General features: G+C 39.1%; 1 protein-coding gene and 1 long non-coding RNA gene across 6 annotated transcripts in view; one reads left to right on the top strand and one right to left on the bottom strand.

The window, feature by feature from the left end:
- Positions 1-15,929, top strand: part of LOC126376193 (titin) — a 167,808-nt gene that overhangs the window by 109,833 nt on the left and 42,046 nt on the right. For 4 of the 5 annotated variants that reach the window (XM_050023428.1, XM_050023430.1, XM_050023429.1 and 1 more), the window contains 4 exons: positions 8,702-8,903; positions 10,040-10,159; positions 12,226-12,399; positions 13,595-13,762. In XM_050023428.1, coding sequence (XP_049879385.1) covers positions 8,702-8,903; positions 10,040-10,159; positions 12,226-12,399; positions 13,595-13,762 — 664 coding nt within the window. The remainder of the gene's footprint in view (positions 1-8,701; positions 8,904-10,039; positions 10,160-12,225; positions 12,400-13,594; positions 13,763-15,929) is intronic. The other variant, XM_050023427.1, reaches the window with a different exon arrangement.
- On the bottom strand, positions 4,369-5,837 carry LOC126376352 (uncharacterized). Its single transcript, XR_007567712.1, has 3 exons — positions 5,409-5,837; positions 4,737-4,776; positions 4,369-4,568 (listed from the first exon to the last, which is right to left on the bottom strand). It is a non-coding gene; the product is annotated as an uncharacterized LOC126376352 (long non-coding RNA).

Genomic DNA, 15,929 nt, shown 5'->3' with positions numbered 1-15,929 from the left:
TTTGATATTTAGTGAGACTTACAGTTCAATTTGTCAAAAAAGTTAATGTGACATGGTATCAAAGTGTACACATATTAATGCTCGTGACCGTACGATGCCAATTAGTTTCCGTCATACATACATATCACATACATACTTGTATACAAACAGTATAATGACTACAGAGTATAAACAGATTGTTTACTACAAAGAATAACAATGGAATGGATGAGTCCGCATCGCGAGGAGATAAGGAAAATCATTGTGGTGTCCAGGGATGGACCTACGTGGGGCAAGGGGTTAGCGCTCCAAATTAGGCTTATTGGGGCCTTTAAAGAGGGCCTTCAATGAATTAGATGGCGTTGTACAGCTTTAAACAAACACACAGTTTCAGTTTACAGTTTTTTTACCGTTTTCTTTTTTCTATATAACTTATTGGCGCCGCCAAACTGAAGTGGGACTGGGCCGGACATGTTTGTCGTATGCATCCGGAGCGATGGGCACGCGTCGTGACTCTCTGGATACCTCAGGGCGGGCATAGAAGTCAAGGAAGGCCGCGTAAAAGATGGTGTGACGACCTCAATGCTTATCGGAATGATTGGCCGGAGATCGCGCAAAATCGAGGGGAGTGGAAAAATCAAGGGGAGGCCTTTGCCCAGCAGTGGGATCGAATAGGCTAAATAAGATATAACTTATTTATGAATTTTAATCAAGAAAAACGTAATAATAAGTCCGAAATTTTATCACGTTTGTATATGACGTCACAGTGTGCTTTTCATACAATTTCCTTAGTAATTTGTGTTTTGACGTTTAGTAAAAAGTTACTGATTTGACTAGTTGGGGCTTTTCGGCGGGAAACGGGAACGGGACAGTTGCTTTCGTCATTGAGTAATCTAAATAATTAATACGAAGTGGTGTTTTGTGGTTAATGATCGCATTAAGTTAGTCGTTCGCGAGTGTTATTATATTGGAGTATTCAATAAACAAAGTGTATCTGCTTATTTTCGCTTCGTGCCGGGAAGCCGCTTCATAACTCAAAAGTTTATGCGGACTTTTGAGTTAATTCGTTTGGGGTTCGGAGTAGGAGTCTACTCCGAGGGTGGGGGCTTAGGTTTCATCATCATCACCTTTCATCATTTCATTAATCAACAAGAAAAAAAAATACGTCAGACATGGCTGTATGGGCATAGTTCCCTTACAACAAAAAAAACAAAAAAAAATTGACTAGTTAGAAACTAGCCCATTTTCCTTGGCCTAATGAGGCCCGGGCCTTACTCCGGCCCATTCGTCTGTCTGTAGGAGATATCTGTGACAATGCAGAGCCCTGGGAAAGACGCTTTGCGAATTTTTTGCGCCACAAGATAATGCCTGAGCATTGTGAAGCCGGCAGATACATAACACTGCCTATTGTTTCAATATCACCCACCTGTTACTGATTTCTCTATGCTTTATTGCTTCTGGAATAAGTTGTGGATTTGTCATACTTTTCTTCAGAATATATATGGAGTAGAGATAGGTTAATAGTGACATCGTAACGAATACTGAGGGGGATGATTCAGATGGATTCTATGTTAATATCAAGTGGAATTTTCCGTCGCAAAATTCATCATTTTTTTAAATTATATTTAATAGCCATATTTACAAGTAGTTAGGGCGTTAGTGACATCGTAACAAATACTGAGGGGGATGATTCAGACCATGATTCTGAGTTGATATCAAGTGCTTTTTCCTGTCGGAAAATTTATGAAAATTTTAGGTTTTTATAATTATTTTCCGTTCCATACTTTTGCGACGGAAAATTCCACTTGATATCAACCCAGAATCATGGCCTGGATCATCCGTCAAAGTTTTCGTTACGATGTCACTAACACCCTGTATAGGCACACCCCGACGACTCCATACAAAATATCTCATTCCTAGCATGTACCGTGAGTACAGTCATGAGCAATATAATGTACCCACTTTAGGACTCTGTCGCACTAACGTATTTGACATTTAGTGAGACTTACAGTTCAATTTGTCAAAAAAGTTAATGTGACATGGTACCAAAGTGTATACATATTAATGCTCGTGACCGTACGCTCTCCCCTTATTCCTTAGCGGCTTACGGCCATTTAAGACTAAAGTAAGACCCAGAGGGGGTGAGGCTCTATACGAAATGGTGAGGGGAGGAGAGTTACTATTCTATAATGAAAATAAATATAAAGAGACAAGATACTTTATCCTCAGCATTTATTCAAACACCAACCAAAGAGATGTGTGCTCGATCGCATCCAATGAGGAGTTATGAAAGGGCGCGTTGAAATAGCCTGCTCAAAATAATATCGCTGCATTTCCACGATGCATATTTTTTTGGGTTATTTTTGACTGTTGGTTACTATAGGAACATATTATCAAAGAGCAACACGGGAGGGTGTAGACATACGCAGGCATTCCCCTCTGCGAACCTATATGTCCCCAGGACTGGTGGTATAAAAACTAGTTGCAGTCGGCCTGTGCGCTAGACTGAATCTAGGTAGCTGAAACGACGTCCTTGAAAAATGCCTTTCGGTAGTTCTTCAATCGACAATAGGTACAACAACAATTTGACGTCTCCCACTTCCTGCCCCACAAAAAGTGGCAAAAAATGTTGTATTGGCAACTAACGCCATGGCTAATCCCCACCGGATGTCCGTGCTACTCTATGTACCTATGTATAAACAGGAATGGTCTGTGGTAAACTTGTTGTTTAAGTAAGTTTGTTTGGGTTCTGTGGTAGATACATGTACATTTATTAAGGTTACGTAATGGGATTGTGTGTGTGAGTATTTTGTAGTCCATTGTCTTATGGCTGTAAAATTGCGACCCATTGCCATAACCTAAAAAAATACATTTGTCACATCTATAGTCACGTCTAGGCAGCATGGTCTTATGATCTTAGCCTGACCCACAAATGGGCAAAAAAAAGTCTATGACGTGGGCGTTTTGGCGGGAACGTGAACGACGTTGTTGCTTTCTTCATTGAATAATCTAAATAATTAATACGAAGTGGTGCTTCGTGGTTAACGATCGCATTAAGTTAGTCGGAAAACATTCGCGATAGTGTTATTATATCGGAATATTCAATAAACAAAGTGTACCTATATATTTTCGCTTCGTGCCAAGAAGCTGTTTCGTAACTCGAAAGTTTATGGGGACTTTTGAGTTAATTCGTTTGGAGTTCGGAGTAGGAGTCTGCTCCGACGGTGGGGGCTTAGGTTTCATCATTTATCGTCATCACCTTTCATCATTTAATTAATCATCATCAAGAAAAAAAAAACATAAGACTTGGCTGTATGGGCATAGGTCCCTTTGCCTTACCCTTCAGGGAAAACAAAAAAAAAACGACTATAAAACCCTCAGAACAATAACTAAAGCATAGAAGGAAGGCTAAAATAGCAACAGAACTCTATAATTCTGCTCTACTTTATCTTACGGAACCGGCGTAATGTTAGACAAAGACGCATATACAAAAATTGTTTCGTAATTTCGTAGGTTGTCACAAGTTTTTCATTGCCTAGTGTTGGGTTTCACTTTAGTAATATGTCGATAAAATTAAATTTACTTACAATTAATGTCGATAAAATTTTTTTACAAGATTTCTTTTTGTAGGATGCAATTATCTTCTTCTTGATGAAAGGAGACTCTGTCTCTGATAGGTAAGTATCTAACCATTTTTGGATTATATTGTCTGGTTTATATTAGTTTGGAGCTGCAGCTCACATTCAGGAAGGAAAGAAAATAGCCAACTGTTATCGTTTCATCGGTAAGTATTTTGTAATATTCGAATTTATTTATGATGTCATCCGCCGTGCACTAGTGTCGATCGACGTGCCGTGCAAATTGGAACCGCCGCCGCCGGGTCTAAGCCGCACAGACGGTAAGAGGCCCGATGGGGTCACGCCATAGACATAGAAAAGAGTATGGACTGGAAATACCTATAGAAAAAACGTGCCACTCTGTAAACATAAAATGGCGGTCTTTACTAGGGCTACAAGCTGTTTCAATACTAGGATTACCATACTCGTACCTACTAGATATAGCATTATACTTAAAAAAATACGGCATACAAGTATTCATAAGAGAACAGAAAGGGAAAGTAAAAGGTAGGTAGGTGGTGTACTGTATCTTTCGTGTAAAACTTGTAAGTATTGTATGTTGTGTGCAATAAAGTATATTTGTATTTGTAAAGGAAGGTTTAGTCAAGATTTATCTAAGTCGCTTACACAAATCTATAACATTCATTACATTCTTTATTGGGCGCAGTTCGTATCAACCTGGAGTGTTGGAGTAGGAGTAAATAAGAACAGGAGGTAAAATGAAATATAAATTAGATCGTAAATCTGTTCATTTTCATTAGCAAGTATTTATTTCACACGTTATTAATTATGTACATTATATTTACAATAAATACAAATTTATTAATTTCTAAACAGTGTCAATTTGCTTAGAAACTGTCTTTGTGACACCCTGTCACATTGTTTTTTTTTTTTTTCATTAAGTCGTTTGATCTTGAGGCGGGACTTGTTCAGCTTTTCTTTTAAATTTTTCATCTCGTCTTCTTGAACTGACTGAAATAAAGTTTAATAATAATGTTAAAATAGTATATGTACAAAATAATCTATAAAAATAAAAGTAAAATAAATCTGATTTAAGTGCATTGTGCAGCTGGTTGAATTATACACTCTATATATGTATATCATGTTAAAAATATAAAAAAAGAAAATTATTTGATATACCTTTTCATGTAAATCCAGTCGACACTTTTGGATTTAATATCTGAAATCAAAGATAATAATAATTTACTTATATAAAACGTGTACAACTCATAATTGTTTAGACATAAAACAACTACAGACTTAGTATATACTAAGTTTATTAAGTACATAATAATATGTAGTTGAATGATAGATAGTATAAACGTGTTGTGATAACATGATACAAATATCTTATCTATCTATCCAGCAGTGAGATGATGCAGGCTAGGCTGAAATTTAAATTTAAACACCATTTCATCTGTCTGATCTATAATGTTCAATGTAGGAATAGCATCGTCTCGAAGACGCCTCCACTTTGAATTAGGAACACACATAAATGAATCCGCAGTAAAATGTTTCGAGCAAATACGGCTGTACTTATTTGGAATCCAATTTCGTCTATTAATGCGAATTATCCATTCTTTCTCTTTGTTATCGTCTACAGGAAATCTAAAAATTAAAAGTATCGATAATTTTAGTACATCACTATGGACAATCAACATAACCTCAAATCAATTCCGTATTCATCGATGAAACGTATAATATAATGGATATCTCAAATATTTTATGCTACAAATCTATTCAGCAAAACATATTACTTTCCTAAAATTGTTCAGCAGTTCACATTTCACTAGAAAATTACAAAAAACTTACCGATGAAACGACAGAAGTTGTTGGCTATTTTCTTTTCTTCCTGAATGTGAGCTGCAGCCCCATACCACAAAAGACATAATGTCACACAGTCGAGACACTCAATTATTTGATATAAATAAAAGTTTCTTTCCATTTATTTGGAAAAATATTGTTAAATTATCACTTAAAACAATCTGAACACAAGACACTCGTAAACACAGTTGACGCGACCGTGTCAAATAGTTCGGTAAATATAAGTAAAATCTTCTTATGTATGTTACTATGTATTTGGCCGAGTTAAAATGAGTCCAATAGGTCCAAATGACATTTCATGTTGTGACAACCTCGGAAAAAATGAAGCAAAGAGCGAATCATTTGTCCTTTTCTCACTCATAGTTTGTGTCGTAAGCTAGAAGAGAGCCGGTTTATAGTTTCTGAATTCTTATTTTAGCCTTCCTTCTATGCTTTAGTTATTGTTCTGAGATAAAACCAATACCTTTTTTTTTGGGGTATGTAATGTAGTTTTGTTGTAACTAAAATACATATATTAATTTAAGAAGTAGGAACTTCTATATTCTCGTAAGTTAGATTTTTTTGACTCGTCGGTGATAAAATACTAGGCCGGGCAAATGGTGACCGTCTGTCGGAACGCAGTTAAACATATCTATTATTTTTGGACCTCTTGGTATCTCGTAACGAGAGGTTAAAAAGTCATACACGATCATACACAAAACGTACAACACGTTCATACACACATACATACACCCAATTCTTGAAAGGACGAGAGGACGCCGGACGCCACAGACGAAAAAAAACGTTGCGTTCTTTATTTAGCTGCCGCCACGTTGTAGCCACGTGCTCATGAAAAAAACAGCCGATCGTCCCCCCCCGCCAACAACCTTGGCCTTCTGCCTCCCCCTTACGCTTACGCTATCGTACTCACATATCTTTACAAGCCAAGATGTATTTTGTTTTGAGTTCGCAATGTTAAGAACGCATGTTGGGCCTATAAAGCAAAAATGTACATGTAAGTAATAATAAGTGCGACATTTTATCACGTTTTTGTATGACGTCACAGGTTGATTTTTCATACAAATTCCTAGCAAATTCCATAGTAATTTTGTGTTTAGACGTTTAGTAAAAAGTAACTGATTTGAACAGTTTTGGGTAGCGTAATGAGCGCCTTAGATGTATTTATAGGTTTAAAGAAACTTTATTCTCATTAAAGATAATGAATCACTTACATGAGGAGAACTTAATTACATTAATATGTTGTCGTTCATATCACACTTACATCGCACTATTGTAGGTCACACATAACACTCGTTAACACAAAAATCGGTATATAGGTACACATTATAGTTTGTTGTATTGGGATTTATATCAATCACCTCCTCACAACTACTATTTAGGTAATTTGCTTAATATATTCGGCTTATTTAAGAATGGAATTGGAGTTATTATTGTAATTATTATACATATATAACTGGTGACGTAATTATTATATATCAATGTATCGAACCATACGTTTTATGAGAAAATTATGAGATTTTATGCATTATTTATCGTGTACACGCTATTTGGCAACTCTCATGAGTCTTGCATACTTTTGTTCCGATTCATACATTACAGTTCCTACACATACATACACAATAAATACTCCAACGATCCCTACTGGGGTGCGTTGAACATACAAGTCAACAGAATACAACTTGCACTCATAGAAGAATCTTTTTGTGACCCAATCTCTTTAAACGATCAATCGAAAAATTCGAAAAAAAAAAATGGAAACTGACAGCAAATGTCAAACCATTTAATAACAATAAACAATTCGTCTGTAATGTTTGCAAATATGTACCTATTTGCAATACCATATTGTTCTTTAGTACGAATCGTGAGGAAGGCTTACGTGCTTATGTAATGTAGGTTCTATCTTTTATTATTATCGTAGAACTGCCTCCAAAGTGTAAAAATTAGAGCCTTTAGAGCACTGGGTTCATGATCTGGAGGTCTAGGTGCGATTCCCTTGTTCTTTTGACTTTGCAGGCTTCGGAAGGTACTTTAAACCTGGAGCAGCGTGGTAGAGTATGCTCCATACTCCATCCGGTGATTGAGGGGAGGCCTGTGTCCAGCAGTGGGACGTAAATAGGCTATTTATTACTTCATTTTCTTACCTATGAATTGTCGTTTAGTTTCCAATTATAAAGGTTACTTCGTCTTATAATTAGTTAATTAATTCGAGTCAAATTCAAAAATATCTTTATTCAATAGGTAACATAGTTACACTTTGAATCGTCAATTTTTACATAACGAACGTCTCATCCGCCTAAAACTACTGCAGTTTCTCACAACCTGTATAGCCGGGGAAAAGTTACAGTAAAGGGTGCATAAAGATAGTGAGAAACAGAGTAAAGAGTGAGAGATACGGAGCATACTCCACCACGCTGCTCCACTGCGGCTTGGTGGCTAGACAAACATCTCAAGCCAAAATCGTTTCGACTGATAATAATGATTCAATTTGCCTAAATAGATGAGACACCCCACATTGCCTGTATGACTGCCAAGTAATGTGGAGAATTTTGATAATCAAGGCTGTGCAAATTGATCATGATGTTAGATGTATCTGTCTAGAGTATAGTGAGTTTTTTATACTTATCTTAACCTCTTGCGGCAAGGAGCGTATCTACCTTTTATTTTGGAGGTCCACCAAGTCGCAGACAGGCTTTCCGCAGAGAATTAGATAAAAATTGCAGTGGCTACCCATGACTCAAGCTAAATCAGATCCGCCGTTACTTGCATCTGAGATTTCCAGACAGAGAAGAAGACTTCAATCATAACGTCTTCTTCTATCGTGTAGGTTGAGATTACCAACCTCATCAACCCTGGTGCCAGGGTTATTATTGTGCCGGCAAATAGAATTCTAGTTGTGTATATTTTAATGTTGTATATGTGTGTCGTAGGTTTTACCTAAATAAACTTTATTATTATTTTAGTAATCTGTATTCCTCATAATAATAATTACCTAATATTATATTAATTAAAAGTTCTAATATTGTATGTCAGAATATGACAGAATATGACTGAATGTGCCGAACCATAATATTTACTTCCTTCACTATGTATGAAATTCTTTCAATTTTTTTTACATTTTTCCTCACCTTATGGTTGTCTGGAAGAAATCGCTTTAAGCGTTAAGGCCGCCATTTGCCATTTACTTAGTTAAGAGTCTTTTTGTAATTATTTCTTTTTATTTTGGTGCAATAAAGTGTATTTTTATTGTATTATAAATTTAATTTAATTTTTGATGTTTGCAGGGACAGCGGGTACTCGCGCGGCGGCGGCGCAGTGGGCGAGTACCGCGGCGGCGCGCGCATGTCCCTGCTGGGCAACTACCTGCCGCCGCCAGCCCCGCCGGCGCACCACCCGCCGCCGGCCGACCCGCCGCCCTACAAGAAGATCCGCATCGCCGCCGACAGGGCCGTCTCGCACCACCACCAGCTCAGGGTCGATACCAGGGTATGTAGTGTAATACCAGAATATAACATACAAACTGGTGGACACGATCCATCAAGTTTTTTGTTAGATTTTTTTTCTTTTACAATATTTACAAAACATTTAATATAAAAAGGGGAAATGAAATAGAAAATAACATTGTGCTAGGCGAAAGGCACCATCGACACTGTCGTCAGACAAGTATTTAAAAAAAAAATAGCTTTTCGAATAACATCGCATGCGATTGGATAGGATATTATCATAGTTGTAGGTATTTAACACGTTCACTGTGTATGAACCACATATGAGGCAATAAATTTGAAAGTCATACGTGCATGGCCCATATGTGGGGCACATTTTTTCTTACCGCAGTGTACATAAATCCCAATGTGTTTATCGAAAATAACGTTGTTGCTACTTAGCCGTAAAACCGCCTATTGTACTGTTGTTTCCTCTTTTGTTTCTGTATCTTGTATATCCTGTGTGTGCAGTAAAGTATTTATTCTATATTACGTTGATTTGGAGGTATGTGACCTAACCTGTATTAGCTAGTATTCCCTTCGGGTTGCAAGGTCAAACAGGCAGTCGCTTGTAAAACACCGGATCTGTCAAATCTTCAGGTTAGGTAAGCGGACCACGTGACAACGGGAACGCTAGGGAGATGATGTCATTGTCTCTTTCTTGTGGTTCCCTCACTGCTGAGGATCGTGATTGTATGTGATCTTCACTGGGTTCGGTCCTATGCCATATGTACAGCTGTACTTTATATAGGGTTTGTTTGTTTGTGAAGGAAGAGAAGTGTGTCAGAATCGAAGCAAATGGAATTCCAAAGTATCTGCTTACCCCGGTGGGAAATAGGCGTGAGTCTAAGTATGTATGTATAGGACCCCAGCCACCTGCTTGACCTTGTCCATCCACCTAATCGGTAAATTGCACGCCGTTGGCATGTGCTGTGCTCGTGTTGTGATTTCGTTGTATTGGTCCAATATTAATGTGTACGGTCACGAGCATTAATATGTATACACTTTGGTACCATGTCACATTAACTTTTTTGACAAATTGAACTGTAAGTCTCAGTAAATGTCAAATATGTTAGTACGACAGAGTCCTAAAGTGGGTACATTATATTGCTCATGACTGTACAACACGTGGTCTTCCAGGAGCCGGTGAACACGTATAACACGGTGGAGGTGCTCTCCCCCAACCCCCCTTCGGAGCCCACGGTTGAAGACCAGAGCTTCCGGACCACCAAGGATGAGCTGCTACAGCAAATATCTAAGGTACGTAGTACATCATGACTGTTATATCTGCCTACATTCACAAACATCTAAAAGGGTTGTAGGAGCGCTTGACTCTCATTATGAAGTCGCAGCTTGGCAGCACAGGCCTAAAGGTTTTTCGAATATGTTATAGCATTTCCTCCTTACCAATAAAAAATAAACAAACGGGAAACGTGTGAATAAGTATTTGATCGCCAAGCAACATTGAATTCAATTATCAAATAATTCGGAGGAGCTCGGTGGCGCAGCGGTAAACGCGCTCGGTCTGCGATTGTTGAAGTTAAGCAACTTTCGCAAAGGCCGGTCATACGATGGATGACCACAAAAAGAAATTTTTCATCTCGAGCTCCTCCGTGCTTCGGAAGGCACGTTAAGCCGTTAGTCCCGGCTGCATTAGCAGTCTTTAATAACCACCAATCCGCACCGGGCCCGCGTGATGCTGTAAGGCCCGTTCTCCCTACGCGTATCCATCCATAGGGAAGGCCCGTGCCCCTGCAGTGGGGACGTTAATGATAGGACACACGTAGGTCATTTCAAAGTCATTGCGTTGAACGTGATATTTGGTTCACACCGCCAGTGACTGAAGACGGATCAGTTAGTCACGCTCACAACAGACATTTAAAAAAACATGTCATGTTTATAAGATCTTTAACAGTTTTTTGGCAAAGATGTAAGTTTTTTTACGAATGTCTGGGTATATCCTGCTAAGTGTCATGTTGTCATCGTGGCGCCTGCGTTTGGCCCACGTGTTTTTTTATGCTGTCCAGAATAGTTTTTTATTGTATATTTAATTACAATCTCAGAATCGTGGCGGAGTGTCCGTTATACGTAGATTCTTTATACTACGGCGCGACTAATTACCGGGTGAGAGCTTTCAGCTCCCCATTTGTCCGGCCAAGTAGTTAATGCCATCTGACTACTCTGAACCATTCATAGACCACATAGAGCTGTTTTCCTGTTTATGCAAGACTAGGTTTCAAAGAAAGGCCAGGACAAGAGTACTCTAAACCGTCGAGCATGATAGATAGACAGATAAAATACTTTATTGAGCACAATGGACACAAAATACAGAGATAAGGACAGCATATACAGAAAAGCACAACAGGCGGCCTCAGCATGCATCTTTGATGAGAGTGAAGGAGGCGGAAGTGGTGTGTCAGGATCGTATTAAGTGGAATTCCATGGTGTCTGCCAACCCCAACGGGAAATAGGCGTGATGTTATCTATGTATGTATGTCTATCTATCTATCTATATCAGCCTTAATTCATATCCAATTTTGGACGTAGCCCTCTTCCATGTTTTTCCAGTTCCGACTTCTTCTTCTTATCGTGTGGGTAGTGAGGTGGAATACCAACCTCAGCAACCCTGGTGTCAGGGTTACTATTGAGCCGCCAAAGGCCCCTGACATGGCTCATGTAACGACTACTTACTTACATCAGTAAGTAGTAACCGGGACCAACGGCTTAACGTGCCTTCCGAAGCACGGATCCAGTTCCGACGATCTTGGGCTATCGACATCCAGCCATATCCTGCGTGCCGTACGATGTCGTCCTTCCATCTCATTGGTGGTCTTCCTCTCAGTCTTGTGAATGCTCGTGAGCGCCACTCTAACAATCTCCGGGTCCTTCTTTGCTCATTCGAGCAATGCGTCCCGCCCATCTCCACTTGCGTCTGGCAATTACTTTTACCACATCCCTAACCTTGGTTTTAGATCGAACCCAATCTATGTATGTAACAATTGTTTTTTATTCATTGTTTTACGTTTACGCGGTTATTATCATAATTAAAACACATAACGGGTTCTTACCGCGTTTAAATGGGGATATGAGACTCCCAATTGTTTTAATGTTTTAATTGCTTTTTATTATCTATGAAATATACTTAGGTAATTAAATTACTTAATAATAATTGTACATAATGCCGAAACGGCTTCAGCTCAGCAAATGTCACGGCCTAGCTGTAGCTAGACTATGACGCTGATTTTCAGCTGCAGCCGGTTGGGGAAATTTTCTATGATAATCCTACGTTAAAACAACGATGTTAATCAAATCTCTCCACTTTCCAGGTGGATAGAGAGATGGCGCTGTCGGAATCGACTCTGGCCAAGCTGAAGAAGAAGCAGGAGGAGTTGGAGCAGACAGCGTCGAAGCCCACGAGGGCGGAGGAACCAGAGGAGGCGGTGCCGCGCCACCGCAGCCTCGCGCAGTGCGTCTACGCAGACAACAGGAAAAAGGTAAAAGTATGTCACCCGCAACCAGCGAATTTTATACCTTTTACAGTAGATTTAAGAAAAATCCTCCTTCCTAATTCTTCTTGGTATTTCTACTTGGGTAGATTTAAGTAGATTATTCTTATTTTTTATCTGGAAGCGTCGGTTCGAACCACGGTACCGGACTTGTACCAATGAGTTATTATTTTTTCTTAAGTTCAGTTTTAGTTCAGTGCCGCAGATCTACCGTCGGTTGCAAGGTCGATAACCGTACTCACCAAAGCTTGCGTTAGAGATATCATCGAATCACCAAAAAACTCTTGATACGGCTCATAAATACTGCATGATTATTTTTGTCATTTCCTAATGTTTATCTTTTTCCATGAGGTTTATTCTTCTTCTATCGTGTGGGTTGTGAGGTGGAGTACCAACCTCATCAACCGTGGTGTCAGGGTTACTATAGAGCCGTCAAAGGCCCGTGACATGGCTCATGTAACGGCTACTTACTTATATCAGTAAGTAGTAGCCGGGACCAACGGCTTAACGTGCCTTCCGAAGCACGGATCATCTTACTTTTTGGACAATCAGGTGACCAGCCTGTAATGTCCTAACCAAACTAGTCGAATTCAGTGGTTTAGAGTCTGAGCCGGGATTCGAACCTACGATGTAACTTATGTGATCTCCGAACAGGACTATCACCTGCATTAAACGTAAGTTAGATCAAATACGCCTCACCAAAAAAGCTCGATGGAACGCGGGTACTTGGTGAAAACAAAACATCAAATTTCTATGGAAAAAGCAACCTGTGACGTCATGGAAAAACGTGACAAAACGTCGCACTTATTATTACTTTTTTCTTTATTAAAATTAATAAATAAGTTAAATAGAAAAAAGAAACACACGATTCATTTATAACAAACATCATAGAAGGAAAAATTGAAGGGAAGAGAGGAAGGTGTAGACCTAGGAGAACATTTATAACAAGAAACAAATAAGACAGAAGATGCAGGTCGTGTCGTATCGGGAGGTGAAGGATTCGGCGGGAAGAAGAGAGGAATGACGATTACCTTACCGACAAGAGCGCAGCTCTTGAATAGAGAGAGAGGAAAAAGAAAACTTTTTTTTCACCTTTAGGTCTGTCTTTATTTAGTAATCAGAATTTAATAATTTATGTTTGATGTAGGAAACTTTAAATTGTAATATTTAAATACCTCTTTGTTTCCAGGCATCAGCGGCGCACGCGCTGCTCGCGCACCTCGGGCCGCCCATCCTGTACCCGCTGTACAATCAGCCGCAAGACACGGAGGTCTACCACGAGAACATACGCAAACACAGGCTGTTTAGGAAACGGCTCGCCGACCACATACGAAGGGTCAAGCTTGAGACTGAAAAGGTAAATATTTTATATCTGCATACATTGTTTTAGGTTTACGCGGTTATTATCATAATTAAAACACATAATAACGGGTTCTCCCGTCGTCGGGTCATCCCGTGATCATGGCACTTGCAACAGTGTCGAAATATCGGGAGTCTCATATCCCTATTTTAAACGCGGTAAGAACCCGTTATTATGTGTTTTATTTATATCTGCATACTGGCTCTGATTCCCGCAGACACCTAATTTTACTTTAAGTTATACCTGTCATGTTCTTATCCGCCGAAAAGGAAAGGGACGGATGACTGACAGCTCTTAATTTTAGGGAGAGTGAGTAAATGAATGAATAACCCGGGCGAATTAAAAAGGTATCTCGCTGGTATGCAAACCGTTTGACGCGTGCTGTCAACATAATTCTGTCGGGTTATACTGTAAAATTTTTAGACGATTGTTTTAGATTTGTTCCCGGTTCACACCCAACTGGGCCTCAGGCATTTTGTCTTAAATTTTGTACCGGGTGAGAACTCAGCTCTCCCCATTTGTCCGGCCAAGTAGTTAACGGCGTTTGTGACAAATCTACAATAAGTCACGTCCAATTAGGAGACATCAACCAAAGTACGATAAGCTGCAAAAGTCCAATCAGTATCTTGCAAAGTAATAGATTAAATAGTTGCACTTAAGACCTCCTGGTTGCATTTCGTTTCTGTAATAGACCAAAAACACCTACAAAAACGTGAAATTTTATAATTATGACAACTAATGGATGATGACAACTGATATGGTAACATATCAGCTCGGTTAGCAGTTGCCAAATGTCAATACCCTCACAAATATCACTAAAAATCACTGACTCAGTTTTCATGTGATTGATGGGTCGTTCTTCTTTTTTATCGACAATAAAAAGACATTTTCCCAATTAATCGGACTTAACATCTTAAAAATTATAACGGCAATAAATATTTTAAAACATCATATAAAGATCTGTCCGTAAAGGACTATTTAGTGGTTCTCTTTATCTTGGTAACATACTTTTCTTTGCAGGCGTATTCCAAAAAATATTGTGACAGAGTGGCCCTTTTCATCGGAGACAGCATTTCAATATACCACTCTGTCACAAAATTTTGTGAAAAACAATGAAGCTACGTTAATAACTAATTGAGGAACCGATTAGTATTTTGCTTGTATTTTGAGTATAATAAGATAACTATATTTTTGGACAATGGAAACATGAAATAAAATTCTAAAACAACTTATCAAAAGCAGAACGTAAGACAGATCATTGTCGACAAAAAAGAAGAACGACCCTGATACCTAAACAAAAGTAAAGTGACACTTGATTTCGCAACAACGGATACATGTGCAGAGCACGGAACGTGATTGCGCTCGGCCGGTACTAGAAGTGACAGTAATAATTGTCAGGTTGACGGACAATTTTGCCACTGACGTGATGTCAAACGGTGATCACTGTATTCTTGAGTTACCACTCAAGCTCAAAACCTTGTAGCTCAAAGCCTTCGTTTTTTTGTGTACAGCACCCGTCATCAGCCTATGGCGTAGTAGGGCGTCCATAATATATTAACAGGACGTCTTTGTCGGTTCTTACGACATGTCCGAGATGATGAGCATCTGAACGTATTCTACGTGTTTTCTTTACTCCCAGTTTAGCTAAAGGGTTTTAAAGTGAGCAAAGCTTCCTTTTGTTCTTGTTGCCAAAGAAACGGAACATCCTTTTGAAACCTCTTCCCACCTCTTCTCTTCTTCTTTTTTCTTCGGAAGCAATACTAGCATAGTTATATATAAACCTGCGAAAGTAACTCCCCAAGCTGTAGAATTGACGGACTTGGTGAACATTCAGAGAGGGTCTATAAGGGATCTATATATAAAGCCGCTTCTAGTAGCGGTTGAGCGCGTGGTTCCTTGCTCTATGGTTATAATACACGACCTCTGCAGATGCACGGAGCGGGCGTTAGACTGACTCATACTGTCACGGTCACCTTGGGTTCGACTCTTTGTTGGTAACGTATTGATGGTTAGTTCGGCCTTAGGATGTGGGTTTTGAAAAGGATTTGACTTACATTGTTTATCTGTGACGCTTTGTTAGGGTATCTTTTTAGTTCTGGTACATTGTGTATGCAGTGTAAGGTATATTTTCATGCCTCCTTGACGTTAGATAAAGTCAGTTGGG

This window comes from Pectinophora gossypiella, chromosome 20, assembly GCF_024362695.1.
Source record: "Pectinophora gossypiella chromosome 20, ilPecGoss1.1, whole genome shotgun sequence".
In the NCBI taxonomy this organism is placed as follows: domain Eukaryota; kingdom Metazoa; phylum Arthropoda; class Insecta; order Lepidoptera; family Gelechiidae; genus Pectinophora; species Pectinophora gossypiella.
Note: the sequence above shows the minus strand (reverse complement) of the source record. Positions and strands in the feature narration are given on the sequence as shown.